The sequence below is a fragment of the Myiozetetes cayanensis genome, unplaced genomic scaffold, assembly GCF_022539395.1.
Source record: "Myiozetetes cayanensis isolate MyiCay16 unplaced genomic scaffold, myiCay2020 scf20-37, whole genome shotgun sequence".
NCBI lineage: Eukaryota > Metazoa > Chordata > Aves > Passeriformes > Tyrannidae > Myiozetetes > Myiozetetes cayanensis.
Genome location: NW_026087412.1, coordinates 14,348,373 through 14,375,834, shown reverse-complemented (window position 1 = coordinate 14,375,834; position 27,462 = coordinate 14,348,373). Strand labels below are relative to the sequence as shown.

The following is a 27,462-nucleotide window of genomic DNA, read 5'->3' as shown; positions in this document are numbered from 1 at the left end:
GCTTGAAATGGTTTAAAAACCAAAAAACTAATAAAAATCCCCCAGCAGATCTACTGTGTCACCCAATGTTCTGGTGCCAAAACATCAGCCACAAGCCCAGCACTGCCTACAAGCACCAAATAAAACCTGCAATTAGTCATAAAGGAAAAAGAGTCACACAAAAGTGCCTGATGCTGCAGATCAACATTCCTAATGCTACTATTCCTGGGGAAACAGAAGAACTCCTCAAGGCTTTCACCCTGCTTCATCTGAGGAGCAGGAACCTGCAGATCATCAGGAAAAGATGACCTTCTACATCCTGTCTTGGAGAATTGATTCTTCTTTTTTCATTTCTCAAGGGTGTGGGGATAAATTAGAGGAGGTAACTCAAGAGCTAATGATAAAAACAGTATCTACTACTGATTTTCAAGTAGGAAATTTCCAACTATTCTAAGTTTGCTTGGCTCAGCAAGGTATTGAGCAAGGTTGGTCCTTCCCCCTCCTCCCTCTGCCAGACTCCTCACCCCAACAAGAATCTAAGTGTAGAACTTCACTAATACCAGAAATATTAAGTCAAATGAACAAAAAAGAGGAACTAATCCTGTTTAATTCTGGGCACGAGATGCTGAAGTAAGATTCAGTGCTTTCTGGGTATATCTTCCCACAGCACTGCCCAATTTACCCAGTTTACCTATGAAGAGAGTTTCATTTGCCTACTTGTTACACTGGCTTTTATTTGTGACAGTATTAGGCTATAAAAAGACTAAAATTACTCAAATGCTGGGCTATTTTTGATTTCTCTGGCTGGAATTGTGCTGTCAATCAGACAGGCAGCTGACTGTAGTCAAGTGCCAACAATTACCAGAGAGTAAATAAGATAAAATCTCCTTTTTCCATGCACTTGCTATTTTATTTTGCAATTATAGTTCATGGTGTTAAAAGTTACAGCCCTTCAGCTCAGTTTTCCAACCACTCTCAGCTCTGGCCATTTTTTAACTCCACTCTGATGTAACAGTGCAAGTAGGAGCAGTAACTACACCAAGCAGGGGAGGAGGAACCTCTTCAAATCCATATGGAAGTAAAGTGAGGAAAAAGGAATTGCAGGATAACTTAAGGATAAGCACAGACTTCAGCTACAGTGGCATTGACCTTACACACACAGAGGCACGATGGTCTTGGGCTGAAGGAGGTCATGGGGAGATTAAGAATTAGGAAGAACTTGAGGGTGGTGAGGCCCTGGAAGGGATTTCTCTGGGAAGCTGTGGCTGCCCCATCCCTGGAAGTGTTCAAGGCTAGGCTGGATAGAGCTTGGAGCAACCTGGGCTAGTGGAAGGTGTCCCTGCCTGTGGCAGGGGGTGGAAGGAGATGGTCTTTAAGGTCCCTTCCAACCCAACCCAGTTTGCAATAATCCCAAGGGAAACAACTACTCACAAATACCCAAAATGTGAAGACCCCCGTACAGACAATAATTTTTTTTAAAATGGTATTTTAACTCCATATTATTATTATTTTTAAAACAAACCCCAGACATCTACAATCACAGCGACCAAAACTCAGGGGACACAAGTTTGCCAGCCAGTCAGCCATCATTTAGTTTCTGATAAAATAGCTCAAACTGGTTAAAGGATGCCTTTGTTGATGTTTTTTTTTTTTAAAAAGTAGTGGGCATTGCCTTTAGACAAAGAGCTCTTAAGATGGGGAAACCCTGTCAGAGCTGGGTGAGGCTGGAATGAGCAAGGAGCAGCTCAGCAGCCAGGGGAGCTTGGTGACAACTTCACAAAGATTTCCCAGAAGAACCAACTCACCCAGTCTGAGAGCTCGTCCCAGTGGCAGGAGAGGTCAAAAAGAAGCCAATTTTTTTAAAAAAATTGTAACAACTACAGTCTCTCCTTTTTCAGGTAAAGAAAACTTGCATATTCCCCTTCCAGCTCCTTTTCCAAGGCTAACTGATGCTAACACAGAAGCAAAGCATCATATCCCATAAAAAACACTCCCTACTACACTGAGCAGAGCCTAGAGCAGTCAGACCTACAGCCAAACATCCACCACATGGAAAATGAAGATCAGTTCTACTCACACAGGCTCCTCCCCCTTCACCAGAGGGGGGCGAGTGAGGGGGGAAGGGGAGGAATAGGAAGACTCTTACTCTCATTGGCTGGAGACTTAATCAAAATAATTGTTTTCAGCCATCTCTAAATTTATCCTTCTGTGTCATCTGCACCCTCACCCCGCTCCCAGATTTAAGAGGCAATCCTTGATGAATGGCAAAATCACCGCCTGCAGAATCTTTTGCCAAACGATGCATCTGCTGGAGGTTTGTAAATGTGAGCTGATTTCTAAGCACTGCAGCAGCTCGAGCTAATTTCTCTAATGAGCATTCCACGTTCATTCTCCAGCTGCAGCAGCCCTGGCATTGCATGTTCCTGCTTTGTTCTGGGCAGAGCTGCTGGTACAAGGCACAGCCACGTTGATTCTGTTCGTATATACCTGTTTTTCCTACAGTCTCGTGGCTAAAGCAGGATTTTGAGGACACATTTAACAGTTTTGGCCACCTAAGGCAAAGCAGATCTCGCTCTTCCATGGCTTCTAAAAATTCTTGCATTAGATGAAGACATATTGGAAATGTCAAGTGTTTGTTCATTTTCATTCTGTGGGGAAGGAGAAATGATGACAATGCCATCTGTTAGATTATTTGAAATTCCACATTAAATGGTGGAATAAACCCTGAAACCATTCAAAGGGCTGCTTTATCATTGCAAAGTGGAAGCAATGGGTAAGAACAGCAGAGAATCTGCATTTCCTGCATGAGACTGGCAGAACAAACTAATTAGGAAGGTAACTTTCAATGACAAAAAAGAGAGTTCAGTTGATGTTAATGGCCTGAATAGTCTTTCTGTAAGTGCATTTTTGTACTGAATTCGCTCTCTGTAGCACCACTTACTTTCTGAGTATCAGACATGCTGAGGTTATGGATCTGAAAAACACCGTGTTGGCAAGATGTTATGGAAATTTCTGATGTGAACTGTGCCTCAGATTGCTCAAATGGAGGAGTTCTGATCCTCCAAAGCAGAGAACTCTGCCCAAGTAGGGTTGCAGGAATTCAAAGAGCTGGGTAACGGAGCATTATTTGCTCTGATCTTTAAAGTTCTCAGTTCAGGGCGTTACAGATCACGTGAGCCGAAGTTAAAAATACAATAATAAAGAAAATTTCTTGGCTGAAAGTTATCTTTTTGTTCTGGGCAGTTAATCTTGGGCATGAAGAATAAAACTGCTCCTGGGTCAGAAGAAGCCACTTCTGCATCTCTGGCAGCACAAGTGTACAGAGTTAGAGAGGCAAGGGACAAACACTGGCTTGTCACCAGAAATTCCTGAACTCAGGAGTGCAGGGAGACATGGAGGGAGCTGAGCTCTGCCTGGCACAGGGACCAAGGGCAGCAGAATCCACTCGGTGCCCCTTTCATGGTGCTGCCAGCTGAGTGTGGGCAACCCTGAAGTGGTTTTGTTGCCACCACAACACTGCAACAAAAATCCCTCTTCATCCACTCCATAACCCCTCTCAACACAACCCCAGGCAACAGGGAGATGTGAATTCCACTGCTCTGTGCCAGAGGGGAATTCTGAGCTGCTTCCCTGGAGTTAACAACTCATCTGTGCTGTCAGAGATGTGGATACACTCTCTTCCATGGGAGGTCAGGATCTGGCCCATACTATAGATCAGGATCACACAGACACAGAGTATTTTTGGCTGAAATTCAGCAAGTTTGAATTCAGCTGAAAACCCCTCAAATAACTGGTAACAAACAGCTTTGTTGTTGTTGTTTTGGTTTGGGTTAGTTGTTTTGTTTTTTTTTTTTTTTAACATACAATTTCTTCTTTATTTTATAGAAGTGTAAAGATTTCCTGACAGAGGCTCGACTCAGGTAAATAAAGACCTGAAAACTGCACTAAAATTTAAAAAAAGTAGCACTGAACACTGTTTGCTTTCTGAGACACAACCATTAAAAAGGAGAAGTGCCTTTTCCATGATTGGTGTTTACACTCCAGTAATACTTGGAGAGGCTCAGAAGAATTCACAGCCTCATTGTGCCAGTGTTCTGAGCACATGTGACAAAAAGTTCCTCCTCTAATGAGTTTGTACTCCTGGTTAATGAGGAGCAGCTGAAATGAGTAAAGGAAGTTTAATTACTTACAAATTTCATATGAGCACAAGACTGGGAATCAGGATCTTGTGCTCAGCTCTGGCATGAAGTATTTCTCTGTGGAACTGCAGAGTGAGGATAAAATTCCCTTATCCTGGTCCCTTGTCTAGATGGATTAATTATCAACAGCCTGTAAAGCCCACTGAAGAGGAGAGTGTAAGATTATCAACAAACTCTCAAAAGTTGTATCTGTTCTCTTTCTCTGCACTCCTCAATCAGTGTCATGGCCTCTGAAACCCAAACAGCAATATCTTGTCTGCATCTTCCACAATGTTGCTCTTCAAGTGATTCCAAACTGCCTCCCAAATAAAACACGCCCCAATTTCCAGCAGAGAAGGGAATTGGTCATTCAGAAATGCTGTGACAGAGCATGGAATTGGTCCTCAGCCACCTGAAATCGAGGCTGGGATTTGGCACATGCTCCAAGCTGGCTTGAAATCCAGCTGAAATGGCTCTGGTTTGGTACTCCAGGAGATTCCCTGTTCCCTGCCCACGGCAGAGGGTTGGAATGAGGTGAGCTCTAAGGTCCTCTTCCAACCTAAACCATTTTATGATTGGTTCTATGGCTCAACATACACTTATCAACTTAGGGAGTGCCTCATTATTTTTTTTGCAGTCTTCCCATCTATTTATCTTTTCATGTATTTCCCCTGATACTCTGTGGAAATCCCCACAGAAATACAGGAAACTCGGGGTGTGGGGAAGGAAATTATGCTCAGCTGCTTTATCAGGAAGTTATAGCAGAGCTAAAGTGGCTTGTTTTTCAGCCTGTCAGCTTCTAGTTTAAAACAGATTGTGCCCAGTTTGTCCCAGGCTCTGTGAGCTTCCCTCCAGCTACAAAATACCCTTCAGATAACCCTTCAGACCTGTGAATTGAGGGTTTGTGATCCTGGGAGGTGCTAAGTGTTTACAGTGTCCCCTGATGCCTGTGGGAACTCCAGGTTGGCACAGAGCTGGACTGAGCTCAGTGTTTGCAAAAGAAAAGGAACTGCACGATTCTCCCACTTCATAATCTCACATAAAGCCTTGAATTCCATTCCCTGCCACTGAGAATAATGCTCTGTAATGAGCATTTGGGTGTTTACAAGTTTGTGACCAAGCTTACCCCACAGCACGCTAAGATTTGGAACACGAGCCCAACCTAAGTCAATGCTAAACAAGAAGGCAGGAGGAAAAGCAGGAATCCAGTTTAAATTACACAGGCTCTTTAACAGCAGTGTGGTGTGTCAGGCAAGTCTGTACATCCCCTTCGAAAAACACAGGGGCAGATTGAGCCTCCTTTCATCTACAAATAGCGTCAATGATCACAGCCCTGAGGTAGGGCCAGGAGCTGGGAATTCTATTTTGATTCCAAGAGAGAGATTTGTGGCAGAAAGTATTTCTCTGTATAATTACAGGGACTGGCACTTGTTCATACACATTGCAAACTCAGGGCAGCTACTCCTTCTGCCAACAAACACAGGGCCCCTCAAAGAGCAAGACCTGGTAAGACAAAAAGCACAGAAATGGTTTTGTGTTCTCCTGCCTGCTTCTAAATCAGGATTAGAATTTAGCCCATGGACGTTTTACATTATTGTCTTCTCTTCAAGTTTAATCTGAACATCCTGCTAATGTGAAAGGAGGAGTATTCAGGACCTCTACTGGCAGCAAGTTCATGCATGTAATCCTGGAAACGAAATTCTTTTTACTTATATTAACCTTTCCCTTAAGCAACAGCAACCAATGTTCCCATCTGTCAAGATCCTGCATAAGTACATTGAAGAATAAGCCTGAACTAATTTTAATCATTTCCAAGCTATGCCGAGAAATATAAAGGATTAAATATTTCCCATTATCCTGGGGCATCTTCCAACTCCAATCAGAGAAACAGCACTGGAAGCACTCACTGCTTTGTAAAGACCTGACTGTTCAGTTGGTTCCACAGCTGGAAAGTGCAGTGCTCAAAAGCAGGAGCCCCTGTGAACCACTAAACTGAGACTTGAGGCAGCAGTTTCCATGGAAGGTTCTCCACAGCTTTTGGGTGGTCCTGTTGCATTCAGGACAGGAGAGTTCCCTGATTCCAAGCATTTATACAACCATTTGGCTGAAAAACCTATTAAAGCAGACAGCAGGTTAGCAAAGCAGCATTTCTGTGTGGCACTTTGACCTGCTCTGGCTGTGGGAGCAGAACTAGTGGTGTAAAGCACACCAGCATGTTAAGAACAACCTGCCCTAAGAGTGCCCAGCACACACTTCCAGAACATTCCTGACTCAGGGAACATGGAGAGCAAGCTCTGCCTGTGCAGAGCAAGTTGTTTATCACACAGACATGTAAGGCCTAGATCCTCTGCTTTGCTTATTGAGGCAAATCCTTAGGTTAGATCCATGGCATCCCAAGCCACGCTGAGGCCTCAATCCCCTGGCCTGAGCCACCAAGGACACCAGACCCAGCTCCATCCATCCAGAGAGGGATGAAGCTGTGCCAGGAAATCCTACCCCCTTTGCTTTCCCTGGCACCAATGGGTAGATGAAGAGGAGGCCAGAGATACAGGCTCTGTGCCAGCTAACATGCTGGAAAAAAAAAAAACATTTTCTTGAGAACTTGCACCCTATTCTGAACCCTCTGTGCTGGCCTGGTGGTACAAACAGGAATCTTGGCCTCCTGTCTCTGCGTGCTAAGTTTAACTCCAGCTCTAATTGCCTTAGTTTATTTTTAAGCATTTCTTGAGTCGAGGCAGCAGGTTCATTAAGTACAAGAGATTTTAATCTTGTTTCAGGAACTCACTGAACACGTTGCTGTAAGAAAAAAGGAGGAATCAGGGGCCATCTGCTGGCTGCTGGGCACAGCACTGCTGGCCACAACCCCGGCGACAGGACAGGAGGGACAAAACCTGGAGCCAAGCACAACCCAAACTCAGCTCTGATGTCTGATAATTTAGTGTAGGAGATATCTGGCGATATTTACAATAAACAGCTTTTTATAGTCTATATTAAAGTAACAGTACGTGCTAAACGCTGCTTTAATTACTTTCACACTCGTGCAAACGTAGCTTTGGTTCAGTGTCAATGAAAACATCTGGTCACAGGTGATTTATACAGCCAGGATCAGCTTTGGAGTAACACAGATATAGAAAAATTCAACTACTGGGTCACAAACCCATTATAACAGTAATGGGATTTAATAGATCTCCTCACCCTCTCTAAATCTGTGCATTGCAACACATTTTGGGGGATAAACTGGCATTTCTATACAGCAGTGGCATAAAACCTATTCTTTCATAACTGATTCATCAGCCCTTTGTACATGCTTTATACTGAGACATTAATTTCAGTTTCTTACAGTCCTTTTCCTTTATGCATTTTCCACTCAGCAATAAAAAGGGTGTATTTTTAAATATTGCTTAGAACATCACCTAAGTGCAGCCATGTGAGCTGCTGAGGTGCCCAAGTGCTGTGGTCCAGCTGGTAAACTGCTGGTTTGGGATCCTGGGATCCACAATGTCCTTGAACAACCCAAAGATGTAAGAAAAGGGCAATTTCCAATGTTGATGTCAGCACTAATTCCTTAAAAAGATCAAAACACCCATAAAATAGCAATGGAGGCACCTATTTTAGTAAGGCAGGTAAAGAATCAAAAGCATTTTGCTGACAACTGTGCAGATCAAGGCACCTCCTCAATAAAAATAACTTATGGGGCCACTAAATGAACTAAAAATACTTCTACAAGTTTTGGAAATCAATCTTTACTTTCCCAGTTACTAAACATGCAGCACTTCAGCACCACTCTTGATGGTAAATATGGATTTTGTCACAGATTTTCCCACAAAGAGATAAAAAAGGGAAGGAAGATTTTGACCATAGTATAGTGTTCATTTTGTGGGAATTCAAGTAGAAAGTCTTGCAGTTGAGAATTCTACCTGACATCAGTAAGATGAGCCAATGCTGTATTAACATAAAGAACCTACTGATTTGGACAGAAAGGTTATAGAGTCTGTGTTTACAAGCTGGAAAGGAAAGTATTCACATAATCTATTTGTTAAGGCAGAATGACTTGGTTGTGCCTGGATGTTTTTGTTCTGTGAGCCAGCTGTAAAGGCTGAGCTGCAAGAAGATGAGGATTATGGTAATATAATTACTAATACAAGGTTGGCCAAAGTGCTCGTGTGTGCCAAGAAAAATGAGATGCCTCAGAATGAGTCAACACATTCATTTCCCAAACAGTTTGGCTGTGCAAGGCAGATAAAACAGTGTTTATAAGGGGCTGGTTACAAGATGGTTCCTAACAGCTTTCAAACGACATTATCTTGCTCTGCCATATCACGATAAAGCAATAAATAGACACCCAAGGTGAAGCCCTGCTGAAAACACCTGCTTTGTCCCAATAATAAAAGAGCTCAATACAAGTAAAATACTGGTTGTTCCCCGTGAGATGAATTCCACAGCTGGAAAAGCGTCAGGGTCATGAGCACCACCCCCTGCAGTGGTTTGGCTGCCAGTGCTGACACAAGCTCCGGTGTGTCCCGTGGGGCTGTGGAAGGAACTGGGTGAAGGTGCTGGGCCCTTCCCCCTTTGCTTGGGAGCTCCAGCAAGTGCCACAGAAAACGACCTGGGGGACCTGGTCAATGGCAAATTGAATCTGAGCCAACAGTGCCCTGGCAGTCAGGAGGGCCAACTGTGTCCTCCTGGAACATCAGGCCCAGCATGGCTGGCTGGGTGAGGGAGGGAATTGTCCTGCTCTGCTCTGCCCTGGGGCTGCCTCACCTGCAATACTGGGGCAGTTTTGGACACCACAGTATAGGAAAGATGTGAGGCCATGGTAGAGTGTCCAAAGGAGGGCAACGAAGATGGGGAAGGACCTTGATTTGAAGCCATGTGAGGACACTGAGGGCACTTGGGGTGTTCAGCTGGAGGAGACTGAGGGGAGACCTCATTACAGTCCCAACTGCCTGGGCAGGGGCAGAGGAGGGGCAGGACTGAGCTCTGCTCTGGGGGGACCAGGGACAGCCCCCAGGGAATGGCTGGAGCTGTGTCAGGGCAGGCTCAGGGTGGATCTCAGGACAAGGTTCTTCCCCCAGAGGGTGGTTGGCACTGAACAGGCTCCCCAGGGCAGTGGGCACAGCCCCAAGGCTGCCAGAGCTCCAGGAGGGTTTGGACAATGCTCTCAGGGACAGGGGGGGATTGTTGGGCTGTCCTCTGCAGGGGCAGGAGTTGGACTTAATGATCCTTGTGGGTCCCTTCCAAGTCAGCATATTCTGTGATTCTGCCTTTCAGCTGAGACATTTCCCTTGGTCCTTGTCAAGCTGCACTGCAGCTCTACCTCTGCCTGGCACCTCACTCACCTGAACTGACCCTTCATTCACTGATTTGACTCTGTGGCTTGATCTCAGACCGGCTTCATCCCTACAGACACCCTGGGACATCCCTGCACTGGCTGACCATGTGTCCTGTCCCTTGGACCTACCTCATTCCCACACACTTCCCAACTGGCCACCCTCAAACGGAGCTGCTCTGCCCTCGTTTGGGGACTGTGGGACGGCACTCCTTGCTGGTGAGGTCCCTGCTCTGCCTGCCCTGCTCTCACCTGCAGTTCCTGCTTTGTCTTCCCTAATAGCAGGACAGGGTTAGATGGGATATTGGTAAGAAATTAATCCCTGTGAGGGTGGGCAGGCCCTGGCACAGGTTGCCCAGAGAAGCTGTGGCTGCCCCTGGATCCCTGGAAGTGTCCAAGGCCAGGTTGGACGGGGCTTGGAGCAACCTGGGCTGGTGGAAGGTGTCCCTGCCCATGGCAGGGGGTGGAACAAGATGAGCTTTAAGGTCCCTTTCAACCCAAACTATCCTGTGATTCTCTGATTCTTAGAGTAACCCACTTGTGCTGCTCGCTGACATAAATCGCAGTTACGAGCCTGGCAAAAGTAAAAGCTATTATCTGGATCCCACCTAATGGGAATATAATATGGAAAACAACATCAGTACAAAGTTACTCCATCATAATAAGCAAGATGAATGAAGTGACAGATCAAACCCATTTCATTTTACATCCCCATTTAACTGGTTTACGTACTGTGCAGCTTTCCTTTCCCTCCCTCATCAATAAAACTCTGCTCAAATACTGAAACAAACCCTGTGCATGTTACTCTAAACTATTAATTCATCCTGACCTTACAACAAGGATCACATCACCACTCTGCTGGCTTTCACAGGGCTCTAGATCCTTACATCAGTTCTGAATGAGATCCACAGATCCAAATGTGGGAACCGAAATAGGTCCAAAGATTAAAATGTGGTTAAGGGGCCCAGTTTCAGAAGAGATCAACTCATGCCAGTCTTAAATTTCACTGAAAGTTTGCGTGATGGAAGGGAGCAGCAAAAACCAAAACTATTAAAATAGACAGGTTCTTCCATGCATTATTTTTAAAACAAAGAGGTGGGACAGAAGGAAAAAGTATTGACACACAGATGTGACAGGCAGAATTCTTAGAATGAACCCAATGATTTCCCAGGAAACTTGGTACCTGCATAACCTGAAAATACACCGGATCTCAGCCCCTTCCTCAGAAGCTGAAATGGCCCTGGAAGTTAATTCTCAGTCTGCACTGTTTGGAGTGTTATCCCCAACCCTGAGTCTCAAAGTGAAGCTGAGGACAGAGTCTGACTGAACTGGGTTAAGGAAAAAAACAGAGCACATTAAATCTGAGTTTCACTGCTTTTATATTTTAGACAAGAACTCTAATGTAACCCTAATGCAGCTTTTGAAATTTCCTTTGCTCGTCTTTTTCAGCATCTCAGCTACAGTAATTGCAGAGTTTCTAAACTTTCTCTCTGATTATTATTCAATTCAATAATTTATGTACATTATAAATGGTCAGAGGAATTCTGGAAACTATGACAAGTGTTCCAGATCTGAACATCTATCACTGCCAAAACAAAGGACTTACAAAACAAATTTGAAAGTGTGATACTCTGTCAAATACTGGGGCTTGTTCTCTGAATATACACGTTTATATATAGATATTAGATATTTTCACTGAGACATAGCTGCCAAATTATAGCTTCTTTAGTTTTAAATGTCAAGTTTTTCTGTCTATGTTCAGAAAAAAAGAAAGAAAAGAAAACTCTATTCTAATTTAAAAAAATGCTATCAAGGTGGGTTTCAAGTGATCTTATAAGGGGCTGTTATGCCCTTTGCATGATGCATGATGCTGATACATTTTAGAAGTTTTGTCCCACCCCCTGCCATGGGCAGGGACACCTCCCACCAGCCCAGGTTGCTCCAAGCCCCGTCCAACCTGGCCTTGGACACTTCCAGGGATCCAGGGGCAGTCACAGCTTCTCTGGGCAGCCTGTGCCAGGGCCTGCCCACCCTCACAGCCAAGAATTTCTTCCCAATATCCCACCTAACCCTGCCCTCTGGCAGTTGAAAATCACTGCCTCTTGTCCTGTTTCCCTGGGCAGCAATGCCCACGTCCTGCTGTCACAGGGTGGCTGGCAGGACTATCACCAAATCTATCAGGGGCACATTTACACTGCAATTCAGCTCCAGCACAGACACACCCTGAGCTGCACTCCAGACAAACCCCATTACCAAGCCCTTATCTTCATTTTATTGGCTTCAGCACAGCAAAGATGGGAAATGACCACGGTGCAGAATAATTCTGCATTGCTTGGTGCACTGTCAGGAATGAGATAGCGAGGCTCTGATGAGCCAGTGAGTGTCTGCATCTTAATAAGGGCTAACTGGAATGGGTGGCACCTGACAGCAGCAAGAGGCTGAAGGATCCACAACCTCACACCCCCAAAACAGAGCTCTGGGCAGTGTCCTGACCTTGTCAAAGCAGGCTGGCAGAGGGAAAGTCAGCTGGCAGTTTGTTAGTCCTTTACTCCTCATTGGTGATTAATCCAGTGTTTAATAAAATGAGCTTTCCAATCTCCAGAAACACAGTAATCAAGTTACAAACCAAACCTAAATGGTCCAGCCCCCAATGTAGGGCTGTAAGGTCTTCCAATTTTTGCACTGCCAGGAGACCTCTGTTGGTGCTATTAGCCCAAATAAATCATTACAGACAAATCCTGGAGTTTCTCATCTCCTCTTACCTTCTCAGCTGGCCCTGTGGTCAGTGAATTCAGTGAAAGGATGAGGCAGGACTGCATATCACATCATCATGGAATGATTTGGGTTGGAAGGGACTCTTAAAGACCATCTCATTCCAACAAGACATATACAAACCTTCTCAGGAGGAAAACCAGCCCTGTCTTCCAAGCCTTATTTGGGAAAAATCAGGATAATTTCATACTCCCTTAATCAGGAGCAAAAGTTATTATTGAACCCCCAGTCCTCAAAACCTACCCACTAAACTGACCTATAAAGCTGCTGGGGGCAGACAACCAGACAGGACTCAGCATAAGCTTTGCTTTAGGAGTATGACAGTAAAAATATTTCTTTTTTTTTTTTTTTTAGAAAAAGCTATGAAAAATCATGTGGGAGAGTCTGGTTCCCATGAAGCAGGTGACACTAAGCACACTGATTTCAGCAAGCTGGGCTCCTGCCATACCGTGACAGGTTAAAACTCGTGGGCAGCTTGCATGGGGAGAAAAATACAATTAGTGTGAGAGAAGAGCTGTGCAACCGCTCATCCCATCAGGTGATGGTGCTCCACAACAAACAGATTTTAAATAATGCAACGAAAATTCCTTTTTGCTCTAGGATCACACTTGCCCGGAGCCAGGAAGCCACTCTGAAAGGCACAGGCAGCCACTGACCATGTGGAACAGAACAGGGGTGTTCTCTGCCATGGGCTGCGTCCCACACACTGACTGCTGAGGCTGCAATCCCTCCAGCTGCTCCTGGAATCCGAGTCTCCTCTGTCTCTCTTTCATCTGCTCTTCCTTCTGGGATAGCTCTCTTTCACTTTCTTGTGTCCTGAAAAATATACAGATTCTGCTTGGCTTAAGCTTTTCACTTGGGAGAAAAAGCCACTTGTTCATCTGCTTGCATTTCTTTTTATTTTTTTTTTCTTGTATTTATACCACACACTTGAGTGAAACATGACTTGAAAGGCTAAAATAGATTTAGAGAGATTTTTAGGTGGTTGTGGGGGGACACAAGAACTTGTCATTGGATGAAATCATCTCTCTGAGAGAAACACCCAACTTCAAAGCAAAGGAGCAGAGCTCAAACCTCTGATAAGTGGTGATGATCTATTTGGAGATAAAAACTCCTTGAAGCAGAGATGTATTTGTGGTGTTTCACTCCCCATCTCCACACCAAAATTCTCAGTCTAACCCCATTCCCTTTCCTATCTGCTACAGGATAGGACAGTGACAAGTTTCCCTGACCCAAGACCTTCCATCTTTCTGCATTTTGATGCCTGCAGGAAGATTTCCTCTGCTATGGAGTTCGATTTCTTCTGACTTCTACCAGCCCCAGGTGCCCCAAAAATGATGAGAACAGCAAGAAAGAAAACTGAAATCAGTTAAAATCATTGTGAGCTATTACTTGGACAATAACTAACCCAGCTCCTTGCCCAGCCATGGGCTCCCATCGCTGTGACAGGTTAACAGGTAGCCAAAATGGAGTTTTATATTCCTGATGGAAGCAATGAGTTTTAATGTCAGGAATTCCAAAGAGAAAAAACCCTGCAACCAACCATCTGCCATTTACACCAGGTAAACAGCAGCTGAGGTGTCTAAGTGGCAGGGCCAGCAACTGTTTAACTCTGAAACAGGAAAATCTCCAGAGCAGGTGGATCCTAATTCTTTCCAGGGCTCATATGTCAAAGTCATTTCAGTCTGAAAATAGCAGGCAGAACATAACCTTTCAAAAAGCAGGATAATGGAGCTCTCCCAAAGAGCTGGGCAGGTGCACAAGGCAACCACCTGATTTCACTTTAAAATCAGACCTTCTGCAGAATACACAACATTAAACTGAGCCCGAGGAGGCAGAGGCCCAAATAACTCTGCTATTTCCTCAGTTGATATCACTCTTATTTCTACTTTTTAAAGTTTTCCAAGGTGTTCCTTTGGTATTCCTCATGGGTGTACTTTGTCCCTCCAAGGTCTTGCATTTGCCTTGATGGCAAAGAGTCAGAATTCCTTTGTTTGGAAGAAAATGTTACAAGGGGAGGCTGATACATCTTGCAGTTTGTAAAAGGGGTTTGATATTGAGAAAGAGAAATAAACCACTTCCCTTTCCTTCCAGGAACACAACAAAAACAAGCTTAAATTGGAGAGAGGATAATTTAAGGAAAAGCTTTACAACTGTAAAGATAATAAAGCAGCAAAATGTACTACCTGGGAGTCAAGGAATCCTCACCACTGAGGATTTCAAGACCAAGTTATATAAAGATCTGCCAGGAAAGGATTCGATTTTACCTCACTCTGTATTGGTGCAGGGAGACTGACCCTTCCAGACCTATTTTCTAGGATGCTGTGCTTAGGAAACCTCAGTGCAGTTGTTCACAAAGGAAATCAATATTGTTATCCTCCTCTTCTACAGAATAAAAACTAAAGAAAAAGGCTAAATTCACAATGTCACAAGTGAGTGCCATAGCACAACTAATCCCAGGCCACTTCACTGATCCACTCAGGCTTCCTCTAAACCTTTTAGCAAGAGCTGCCAGGACTGTTGTTTTTCAGGTAACAAAACCAGACACCCTTTTGCTCCAGCTCACAGAGCAGGCAAGCAATGTTCTTTAATCTTAGACAGTCAGACAACAATCAAAACCACTGCTGACTTCTCTTGTGGGATACCTTGGCAATTCTGTTGTAGTTAGAGGACACTCTGGAGCATTTCCTGAATTCTGAACCTTCTCAGCTTCCATTTCACTTCCTTTTTCTATGTCAGCTTTGTTGTCCCCACAGCTGGACAAAGGGGGACTTTTCTTCTCTGGTTCCAACCTCATTAGTTTCCCAGGGACCACCTCATTTGTCTCGTGCCTCACTTTGCAATTTTGGGTTTGACTTATATTGGAGGAACCTCTGTCTTCCAGCCTTTCTGGATCCAGGTTTTCAGTTGCAGTAGATGTTTTATGAAGAAGCTCTGAGGTCTCCTTACGGGCTGCTCGGAGTTGTTGCAGTAAGAGGCTTTTCCCTGAGCAATTCCTCCTGCAAAGGAAATAAAAAACTCATTTAATCAACACAAAGCATCACGGGAATAAATTCAAACTCTGAGGAACTTCTCATATGAGTAACAGCTACAAAACATGGGCTGGGCATCTACAGGAATGATAACTCACTGGTGATAGCAGCAACAGCACTCAGGTGACACAAAACACTACAGAGACAGAACACAGAAATTATCTTCATGGCAATTTATTTACCTCTTCTGCATTTCAGGCACAACACACACCTACTAAAAGAGCCCTCAACAAATGCATCGTTGGCATGGAAATCAGAGCCTGCAGATTTTTGCCCCCTTTGGATGCAGGGGTTGGGATTCAAACACATACAGAAGAAGTTTTTTTCTAGTAATTGTTAGAATTTTTGAGTGTTTGGCTTAACTAATATCCCCTCCAAGTTAACGAGACTGCTGAACTGTCAGCAAGCACATTACTGGGATATGTTCTGTTGTGGAATGTCTGGTCATGACACAATGGGCAGATATGGTGAGTCTGCAGTTCTGTTCCCAAGACACCTGCTAAAATCAATTTGTACCTCATCTGGTGATTATGAGCAAATAAAACACCTTATTTTAGAAGAGTACACAGCCTGAGCAGCTGTTGGTTTGGGTTGGATAGTAATGCTGTAGTTTGGTGGTGTGTATGAGCCCTCAGCATTGTAGGTATATTGTACTGCAGACTATGTAGCATATGTTTAATAATTCCATCCAGAGAAGAGTGAAAATGGCACTGACCCCTTGTGAATGAAATCAGAATCTTGCCCTGCTGAGACCAAGGGGATCTCTTTATTTCCAAGCAGAACTGAGCAATATTTGCCAGGCATTTCATTTGTGTATGTTCTTTAGCACCATTAAAGAACTCAAAATCCAATCAGCCGAGCTCTGCTCTCCATCACTCCATTTACACTGATGCAGCTGCTGAACTTGTGTCAGTGCCAGGGAGAGTCCCCCAAGCATCACCTTGTCCCTGCTTTTTGGATTTTGGATTGGATGTCCTAAATGATATTGTTTAGGCTCTGCTCCTTGTCAAATCATTTCTTCTTTCGAACCATTAGAAAAAAAAAGTATACCTGGCTGGCACAACAATAGATGTGTTCTGCTGGTCCTCTGCACTGCTGTGATGTGAATTTACATGCAGCAGACTTTGAAATTAACCCACAGCATAAGTGCAGGAGGATCATCAAGGCTTGACATCTCTGCTTCACGTTAAACAAATGTCTAATAACTTAAGGGTATGAATCAAACCCTGAGTTTAGTAACAGGAAAAGGCTGACATCTGTGCCTACTGAGGAATTTACAGTTTAGGATTCCATCCATCACACTCTTTCCCCTTCCCCCTCCAATTAAGGAGAACTGGGAGCATCCCTGCCCACACAGTGTATTCAACACCCTCTTTTAATTTCTATCTATTCCAGCCTGCTTTATTTTTTCTAAAAAATAAAGGTTTGTCTGAGTCAACCCCCTAAAACGTTTTCAAAGATTGACTGTGAGTCATTTAAAGGACAGTTCTTGTGTCACTCAAACAGGTCTGGAGGAAGAGTCACATTTCCCAGCCACCCAGGGCCGCTCCAGTTGAGTTTTGAGTTGCTCCCATGCAGCTGCAGAGGTGCAAGTGCTGCACTGCCTCAAGGATCAACAACTCTTTTCTACCTTTGGTACCTTTGCCATGCAACAGGAAAAGTGATCTCCTGGGGCCAGACAAACACTTTCATTATTGGGCTTTTTTGGCTGGGAAGAGCAGAAATGGAGATATTTCAGTACACAAGCTTTCACTCTAATCACTGTTAGGGCAATTATTTGAGTTCCAGAAAGAATGAACATTCTATCACTTGATCTGGGGTCCTGGTAAAGAGTCTTACATTCTCCTTTCTGCTTCATCCTTAATTGTCTCTTCTTCCTCTTCTTCTTCAGAGGAGCTGTCACTTGAACTTGTGAAACAAATCAGACAACATGAGTTAACTCTGTTCCAAATGGGTGGTGGCTCTTCATCAATTATATTGAATATATATATGAGAAAATATACATATTACAAATTTAGAAAATTAGAAAATAGGGAGAGACTTTCAGAGAAGAACTCCAGGTGTTATGGATAGTTCTTCACACTATTAGTCTAACAAAAAAATTTAAATATTCAAGCAGCCAGATTAAAATGTGTTACCTGTTTATGACCTATCAGCTGTTTATTAACTACAAGGTTTCTTTTGATGGCAGAGTGTGAAAGAAAAGAACAGTTTCAAAGTTACATTTCAGAACTATGCAATGCAGAGAGAAGGTTTCACTTTCCCACTTTTTGCTCCTTGTTTCTCACTACCAATAAAGTGCTATAAATCGAGGACTTACCTTTGTTCCTCTTCAGGGAATGTCACTGAGTTCTGTGGGGCATCATCTCTTAAGTCTAAGTACACAGTTGCAGGCTCTGGCAGGCTCTGTAACCTTCTGTTCCTTCTCAGAGAACTTAGGGAGGATGATGGCAAGGCAACATCCCTGCATACAGAACACACCATTTCAGCATGTCCTCTGCCTTATCCAGACAAGAAGTCCTGCAGAGTGTGGATTAGGATCAAAACTGGGTTGAGAAAAGAGCTTTGTGCTTGGCTACCATACAGATTCCAACTCTACTTCTGTCTGCAATCCACCACCTTTCAAAGCTTAAGTCAAAGATTCAGCTTCCCCCAGGAATACAGATCACAGGCAGGAGCATGAGGGATATTTAGTTCTCAAAATCTGACAACATCAAATGGTTCTGTAGAACAAAGGCAGGCAGTTATGGTACCAATTAGCTGTGTCAGTGTGTTAAGGACAGGTCTCCCTTTTCCTCTCTGCCACTCTAGGCAGTTCTGTTTTATCCTTCAGAGCACACAAAGTGCAAATCATCTTCGTGGCTCTCCCTGCTATTGGAATGAGGATACTTCCCACCTTCCACTCCACAGGCTTTTTCACTGTTGTTTCCTCTGTGCCTACACCACTGATGTTGTTCCCTCTGAACAGCCTGAAAACCCACTTCTTTCACACAGAACCCTCCATGCTGCACTGACATCTCCACTGATACCCACAAAAAACCCCATCCTGTATATTTTACCTAAATTGAAGTACCAATAAAAAGAAATTGGTAGGCTGGATGCCAAAACAATGTGAGGATGATAATCAGCTTAGCCTCGTTTTCCTGCCTTTCCCCTTTGTCTCAGGTAAGGCCTAGACAAAGGTGGTGGTTGATGGATAATGCTGAGGTGTTTATCATCAAATGCATGTGAATGACTGAGCCTTAATTCTTCCCATGAACATCCCTGGAGCATATTCCAACTATGGAATCAGCTTTCTGCAGTGGCTGCAGGGAGCAGCACCTACAGAAGTTTCCAGTATCCCTACAGGCAGCCAGGATTATCTGGGGTTTATGACAGAGAAGGACCTACTTATTGTCCTGCTGTTCCTGAAAGGAGGAGGGCTTGGCTGACAGCCACCTGCAGGGAGGAGACACTGGCCTGGACTGCCTGGCACTCAGCTCTTCCAGCTTCTCCAGGAGCTCAGACTCCCTCCTGAAGGTCTCTACGGAAGAGCAACCAAAGGAATCACCAGTTGTGGTCCTCTGCCATGGGATCACCCAACACACCTGCTCCTCATTTCCACATTGTCCCTTTTCCTACAGCCTGGCAGAAGGGGAAGGAGAAAGATAATGTTGGCATCTGGCTCTGACTCCCTTCAAACCTTCAACCAGCTCGTCTGATCCACTCTTAGACCATGGCAGGCCACAAAGCGCTGGCTTCAGGCTAAGAAAACCAGATGAAATCTTGAGGGAAGCTAATTAAACATGTTTTAGAGGGATTAAAAAAACCCACTATGATTTCAACATTCAAAATCATGCTTCAGGGGATGACTTAAATGCAGGAACCCGAGTTTTATTTATTTTTATACACACACTTTCAGCAAAGTTGGTATTAATTTAGTAATATTACCATAACCAGCTGAGAAGAAAGCAACTTCTGCATGAGTGTTATCTCTCTGCTGCTCCAGCTCCTCAGGATTCTTGTCCAGATCCCATTTCTCAGTGTTCTGAAAGAAGACAACAGAAACATGATGGAAAGTTCACTCCCAAAAGACCATCCCTAACTTCACTGCCAGCTTGCTTTCAGCAGCTCCACGAGGAACTGCTGGAAGGAAAGGAATGATTTGTTATATCCCTTTGGACAGAGCATCTCTCCAGCTGCTTCATCTACTTCTGCTGAGGTTTTTTCACTGACAATCATGAATCCTTTTGAAATAGGCTACAAAAAACCCTGGAGACAGTGAAAACAGATTAAAAAATGGCCTGATCCGAGACCAAGCATGTGTATTCTGATCCTGAATAATGTTGAGAACTTCTCACTGCCACTCGTAAGACAAGGAATTCTGGCTTTTCTGTTCTCTGAGATGAGGTAAACTCCCATTCCTCTAGGTAGAGTCAGCAATCTCCCAGCTGTTGTTCCACAGTGAGTATGGGATCACCCATTTCATCGCTGGGAATCCCACACACCTGGCTGAGGGCACACTCACACTGCTAACTCAGGTATGAGAACCAGGCTGCACTGACACATCCACATGCCTTTAAAACACTGACTGCTTTCCCCATTAGTTGAAATTGAAAGTGTAATTAAATACATTCACATCCATCTGAAATATCAACACCAGAACTTAGAAGCACTCACGAGTTTTAATAAAAGGAAGGGGGCTGTCAGTCGTGACAACGATGTCACAGCTACAACAAACATGCATTTCTCATAACCACTCACAGGTTTTAGAAAGCAGAAGCAGATTCCAAAACCAGCAGTTTCACCTTGTAAAACCTCTGTCATCTGCCCCTCTCGTCTCAGAGATTCTCAGTCCTTCCTGAGCAATAAATCTTCACACATCTCAAACCCTGACTACTTCTATTCTGTCATTACACACTGCAGCTGATGAAAGATAAAACCCTGATGAGAGTCACAAAATGAAGTCTCTCAGCAACACAAAGCTAATATTGGTTCCAAAATGCCATTATTTATTGGTCTGGAACAGCAAGAAAGGACTGACAAGTGAGAACTACATCACAGGTCAGCACAGGTTCTGTTTTATCAAACAGCCCGAAGAGGAAGACAACATATAATTTATTTTATTATGATGCAGTTAGAACTAAGCTTCTCTTTCAGTAATAGTGCTGAAGTACAAACCATTATAATAACCAAGACAAGCTACCATCTAACCTGCTAGCAACAGCACTGTTGGAAGGTACTAGACAGGGTCCAGAAGAAAAGAATTTAAGATTTGCACAATTCCATTTCTAACACAGAAAGGAACTTGAGGGGAAAAAAAAAAATCAAATGAACTGATATGAATCAAGAAGAAAGTGTTATATTGGTTTTAACAACTTGACATAAATGAAGTACCTTGCTGAGCTGGGAAGTAACAACCATCTTCCAAAGCAAAGTGAGAAAACACTCAACCTGGTCTCAGTGCCCAACCAAAACCATCAGCTGATATCAAATAGGTTCTGAAAGGCAAATCATGCCTCCTGAATTAATATAGCACTGATTTAGATGAGGTGAGATGGGAATTAAACCCAGAACCACTTGAAAAAGATCCCATCCAATGATGCAACACAATTTAACACACAGGCAAGCAGCTGCATTCCTTGCCTGTACTGGAACAGCTCGAACATCAAAAAATATATTGTGTGAATGTAGATGAAAGGGAAAGAAAATATCTGTACTCTGACCTATGGAAGGCTTTGAACAGAAATATCAGGTCATGCTCTGTGCTGATTAAGTCCTAATGAACTCAAAAATCAATAAAGGAAGACCTAAACCTACAGTACTGAAGAGAACCATCCCACAGAACTAAGGACCTGCCTCAGGTGGAAGAGATTTAGGACTTCAGGAACAATCCTAACCACCTTCTCTTCTCACCTCCAGCACTAGAGGAAAAACCAGACCCTGGAAGGCCAGAAAGCTCCCTGTTTTAGTGCCAAGTCTGCCTGGAAGCAGAAGAGTTTCCTGCACTTCCAGAGATGGATGCTGTGGTTGGCTGTCCTGAAGTCCCACGAGCCATGCTGTGATCCACTGGGTTTGCCACCAACACAGACTTGCAATGACAGCTCTGAGACAGCTTTTGGTACTTATGGAACACACCCCCTCTGTGTGTGCATCAGCTGGCACTTCAGCCTTAGCAGGACTCTGCAAGCAATGCACCCCCACCCCACGAGCAGCACCCCCCAAAGTTTGTTCTTGGGGCCACTTACCTGCAATGACAAATGGGTCAGCTCTCCAAGATGCTCATCTGAGGAGGTTTCTCCCTTTGCAATTCTTTCCAGACTGTTGTTGATGTCACAGGAGGGAGGTTTGACATCCTGCTCTGGGTGGCCTGGGGATGGCTCCAGAATGACTTGGGAGAGCATCTCTGTCAGCTCTTTTCTCTCTTTTTCACTGCACAGCTCATCCACAGACAATGCTGTATCAAGCCAAGAGTTCCCTGTTTCCCTGGCCTGTCTCCTGCCCAGTTCTTTCTCTTCAAGGTGATCTGTGGAATCTGCAAGAGACTCTTCAAGAACAGCTCCCTTTTGGTTTGGCATTTCTTCAGTCTGGCTGGCAAGGTTGGAAGTCTCATCTTTAATCACTTGTACATCTTCTTTTGCAATGATTTGGGTACCATCTGTTTCTTCCTGAAAGCCAAAACTTTCCAGGTCTCCGTTCCAGATTTCCCATGGTTGTCTTTCTGTTTCCTGGATTTGCTACAGGTAGAAAAAGCACACATGTGCAGAAAGTGATGTCTCCCTGGGCTTTAGAAGGAGACAATAAACCAAAACAAAGTGATTGGAAGACAACAGCTCCAACTTAGGCACCATATGGAAACAACCCACACCACATCCATCATGGAAAACAGTAAGACTGTTTACTTTCCAGAAACTTTAATTTCAGGAAGTGCTAAACATCCTTGAGATTTGTTTTCCTTACACATGCTCATTCTAGGACATCTCTCACACCAAGATAAACAACAGGGGAAAAGCAGCACATTGTTAATCTTCCCATGATGGAACAGTAGGATCAGCTGGCTCCTCTTCCAGCTTCTCATGATGGCTAATCTTCCAGGGATGGGATGCCCCAGCCCTGGGAGTGTCCAAGGCCAGCTTGGACAGGGCTTGGAGCAACCTGGGCTAGTGGAAGGTGTCCCCCATGGCAGGGGCAGTTGGAACAAGATGACCTTTAAATCCTTTCCAACCCAAACCATTCTGGGATTCTATGAATTCATCACTGCAGGAGCAAAGTAATAATTTTCTCCCAGAAAAGCTGTTTAAGGGGAGTAAACTTCATACTTGTCTCCCTTTCTGCACTGTCCTAAATAATTCTTCATTTTCTAGACACATCACATGTTAGCTGAAACAACTTAAAACCCTGAAAAATTCAGGCATCAATCCACAGGGTTAGTGTGCACTGCTAGTGCACAGGAAAAACAAACAGTGAAAGCACAATAAGAACTGCCAGGAGATGGGACAGAAAAGTTCTAAAATCTCAAGAACAGAGAAAACTTAAAAGAGTCACTGCATAAAGAGAAAGAAAGGTTTAGTTTCTGGTGGGAGAAAGTACTGGGGACTAAGCTTTTCCATCACACAGTTCAGTCAAACAGGTCCAACACCAGCAGATGCCCACACTGGAGACAGGCAGAAGAGAGGGGTGAGTCACAACCTGCACGTTGGAGTCTTCCAAGGAAAACATCATCAGTTCTTCCGAAAGGTCGGGAATTAAGTTGGACAGTTCCCGCTGGAAGATGAAAAGTTCCTCACCGCTCTCACAGTCAGACTGAAAACAATAACAAAAAAAGAGAAATTAAACAAGTGACCGTAATATTTGCCTGAATATCTGGTTTGCAGTGAAAACTCCCGTGTTGTCACCCCTTGAAGTGCAGAGCCAGGAAGTTTCTTTGCAGTCACACCTTCACTAGACAGTCCAGTAGCCCAACAGCCACCACCCCAGGCTGTCTCACAGCCACCCAACATTGGAGCAAGCTACAGCTGTAAAAACCATGTAAAACATTGAATTTCCATGGAGGTTGATGACAAATATCCCTCTGAGCTGAGCAGGGAGATGGGTGGGTAAGTTCTCTTCTCTAACTCCTGAGTGATTCTGTGCACGACCTCATTCACCACCAGAGAGGCAAGAGCGGAGCTGCTCACTATTTACAAGGGCCTGGAGTGACAGGATGAGAGGGAATGGCTTCCTACAACCACAAGCAAGGGCTAGGTGGGATATTGGGAAGGAATTCTTCCCTGTGAGGGTGGGGAGACCCTGGCACAGGTTGCCCAGAGAAGATGAGGCTGCCCCAGCCCTGGAAGTGTCCAAGGTTAGGTTGGACAGGGCTTGGAGCAGCCTGGTGGAAGGTTTCCAACCCCCATGGCAGGGGGCTGGAAAGAGATGAGCTTTAAGGTCCCTCCAACCCAAATCATTCTGGGATTCTGGGATTCTAAGGGAAGAGGAGCTCATGACTGGGAAGGCAAGGCCTCACCAGGCCAAGCCCAGTTTCACAGTACCCAGGAGGAACAAGCAGGACAGAGCAGGGGTAGTAACAAGGCTGAGTAAAATATCTACATGATAAGGCAATATTGCAGTGATGAGGCAGGCCAGAGATAAAGCCTGAGAGTTAATTCACAGATGAAAGTCCAGCTCAGCCAGAAACCAGCACTTCTCCAACACAGCTCAGAGAGAGCATGAAGGCCCCGAGCTGAGCTCAAGCAGAGCTGCTGGACATGTGGGTGAGAGCCCCAGCTGAGGATAGGAAGGGCCATGAAGGCTTGGTAGGTCAGCATTTAAACAGCTTTGAAAATCCCTTTTCTAAACATAAGATATGCACTGGAGATGAATGCTTACACATGGGCACCAAGGGCAGATTAAGCACCTCCTCAGCAGTCAGGACACAGCTTTCCTGCTTGTCCCTTCGTTTTGCAAGTGTGCATTTTGGGGAATTCACTGCACAGCGTTCTTTCTGGTATCATTAACTTTCCTTAACACGAAGAAAACTCCAGCAGAACATCTTTCCTCTTAATAAATTGCATATCGGGGTAAGGAAAGCACTTCAGGGCATAAAACACATTTGTCAGTGCCATTTGCAGAGGCAGGAGCAGAGCACATTCAGGTCACAGATCTGGGATGCATAAATGGCTCAGACAAAGGTGCACCACTGGAACTGCAGGTTCAGCAGGACAGGGATTATACAACCAGATCTTCTGAATGCCAAATAGGTTGTCTCAGGTTCCTTCAGCAGGAATTTTCAAACAGAAACAGAGAAACTGGAGGTTGTTTGTAAGTAAAAAGAAATGTTCGGTGTGATTTAGAGTGTCACAAAGGTATTTGGCACCAGAGTGTGGAGCTTTTCCTCCTTCTTAACCTTATTGTACACTTATTGTACAACAAGAAAGCCTAAAAATAATTCCAGGGTTGGGCCTTAATCCAGACTATGCAGACACATATCAAAATGCAGTGGTTGTTTTAAATAACTAAACCAGAGAGTAGGCAGAGGGGAACTGAGATAGAGTGAGGCAAAATAGTTTGTCCACCGTGGCAGTGACAGATCCAGCTGCAGAAATCAAGTCATGGTATGTCTATCAACACTTTATCCACTAGATCACAGTGCTTCTGATCACTGATGATAATAATAAGTGATAAATAGCCCTTGGAGGCATTTCCTTCACTGCCCACAAGACTCCCCTTGTACCATTAATGGTCACAAGAAGACAGAATAAAATATATCCTTTGTGTGTTCAAATTTTTTTTTTCAAGTTTATACATGTTTGAAAAATCAACAAAATATTTTTATTTGGACAAAAGGCCACTAATAATAGAGTCTTGAAACACATTATCCCCTCAGGAAAGTCAGTGCCAGGGCATCTTGGACTAGAGTGGAAGGCACTTTTTTATTTGCACCATATTCAGGAATATCACTTTCCTGGGATCCTCACAGATAGAAAATGATACCAACAGGTCTGCTGTCTGCCAGTACATTGTTGGAATGAATAGCATGATACTGCCAAGCATAAACCATTATCATTTCACTGTAAATCAGCAGGATGCTGCTTTCATACCAAAGTTTTGACTAAACAAACTAAGAAGAAACATGGGTTCATTCTGTAAGATGGCCACTACTCTCCTCTTTCCTGGAAATACTGTGTGGAGAGTCACAGAATTGTTTGGGATGGAAGGGACCTTAAAGCTCACCTTCCACCAGCCCAGGTTGCTCCAAGCCCTGTCCAACCTGGCCTTGGACACTTCCAGGGATCCAGGGGCAGCCACAGCTTCTCTGGGCAACCTGTGCCAGGGCTTCACCACCCTCACAGGGAAAAATTCCTTCCCAATATCGCATCTAACCCTGACCTTTGGCAGTGGGAAGCCATTCTCCTTGTCCTGGCACTCCAGGCCCTTGTGCAAAGTCCCTCTCCAGCTCTCTTGGAGCCCCTTTAGGCCCTGCAAGGGGCTCTCAGGTCTCCCTAGAGCCTTTTTTTCTCCAGGCTGAACAATCCCAACTCCCTCAGCCTCTCCTCAGAGCAGAGCTGCTCCATCCCTCTGATCATCTCGGTGACCTCCTCTGCACTCTCTCCCACAGATCCATGTCCTTCCTCTGCTGGGAACCCTGGGGCTGGAGGCAGCACTGCAGGTGGGCTCTCACCTGAGCAGAGGGGCAGGTTCCAAAGGATACAGCGAGAGGAGATGGCAGTGACTGTCTGACAACTGAGGGTAACCCCGAAGGCTGGGGATTAATGCACAGTGTTACACAGCCAGGACAGGCAGCCCCTTCAGAGCACCACAGCAGCCACTCTGAAATGCCTGCCCAAGGTCACCTGCTCCTGCCCTTGAGAGATTTCTGCGAGGCACTGTGGGAAGAAAGGCAGGTTTCAGTGCTTACTGTGGAGGACTCAGGAGTCCAGAGATGGGAGCTGGTCTTTCACTGCAGCCAGTATGGATCCCCACTGGAATGGCCTGTCACTCCTCATGGGAGCTGCAGGAGGCTCAGCTGGATGTTCTGCATCCTCACTTTGCCCTTCCGAGGCCATTGGAGCAGCTTCCCTTCAAACAAAGGAAAGATGAGCTTAAGGACAGCTCACCAAAGGACAAACAGCAGTGCAAAACAAGAGCACGGCACGTGCAGCAAGGGCAGTGGAATTCTCAACACTCCCAGGGTTTTCACTGTCAGCAGGGAATGATAAAATCTGCATTTTTGGAGCTGTTCCTTCCCACCTGAGTTCAGAGGGTCAAGAGGTTTCTGCCCTGCTCAGCATACACACCCCAGAGGCAGCTGAGCCTCTCATTTACAGAGTACTTTTTGGGGTTTTTAGCCAAACTGCTGTAACTGTGTTCTCTTAAAGCATGTTCCCATGTTCTGCCTGCATGGAGAGGGAAGGAACACAGCAAAGACAGGCTGACACCTCTGCTCTCAGCTGGATTTCACTTGTCTTCCCTATCTCCCTAACATTCCACTGCTCAAATGACAGATCAAATGATCATAGAGTCACAGAATGCCAGCATGGTTTGGGTTGGAAGGGACCTTAAAGCTCATCACATCCCACCCCCTGCCATGGGCAGGGACACCTTCCACTAGCCCAGGTTGCTCCAAGTCTTGTCCAAGCTGGCCTTGGACACTGGTTTATGTTTGCTATTGTTTTCACTGGATTTTTAAACAAAAAAATAGCTGAGAGTCTGCATGTTCTTGGATTTTGACCTCTCAAAGTGCTTCTAAAATGGATTCTTTCCTTGAGGAGTTGAGACAACGCAGCAGGGGATGTAGCTATACTAAGAAGTCAGATAATCAATCCTCACTGAAAACCTTCACATTTTATGCTACAATTGCATGGTTTTCTGGGCAATTAAACATGAGAGTAAATGACTTTTTGGGGGGGCAAGAAAGGTTCAGAGGTTTCATAGAATCATAGAAGACCCAGAGTCAGAAGAAACTCACAAGGGTCATCAAAGGTTGTGAGCTGTCGAGGACTGAAATAACTGTTCAAGTGATGCCACTATTATTTGCATTGACATGGGTAATAAAAATCCTCAAAACATGAGGTTAAACTCAGCTTATGCCCTGGGACGTTTATAACTTGCAATTGTTTCTGAAAATACCTTAACAGTCCATATCCACACAGTGGTTTTGTTGGGATTCGATTTAAGTAAGGAGGAGGAAAATACCCAAGGCTGGAGTACAGTG

The 27,462-nt window shown here is 44.6% G+C and overlaps 1 protein-coding gene across 1 annotated transcript in view; it reads right to left on the bottom strand.

Annotated features, from left to right (window-relative positions):
- Positions 1-27,462, bottom strand: part of DNAAF8 (dynein axonemal assembly factor 8) — a 91,307-nt gene that overhangs the window by 63,039 nt on the left and 806 nt on the right. The window contains exons 2-9 of the mRNA XM_050317825.1: positions 22,959-23,072; positions 21,518-22,006; positions 19,221-19,317; positions 18,681-18,813; positions 17,611-17,754; positions 17,130-17,198; positions 14,904-15,257; positions 12,915-13,074 (exon numbers count right to left, since the gene is read on the bottom strand). Of these exons, the coding sequence (XP_050173782.1) occupies positions 12,915-13,074; positions 14,904-15,257; positions 17,130-17,198; positions 17,611-17,754; positions 18,681-18,813; positions 19,221-19,317; positions 21,518-22,006; positions 22,959-23,072 (1,560 nt within the window). The remainder of the gene's footprint in view (positions 1-12,914; positions 13,075-14,903; positions 15,258-17,129; positions 17,199-17,610; positions 17,755-18,680; positions 18,814-19,220; positions 19,318-21,517; positions 22,007-22,958; positions 23,073-27,462) is intronic.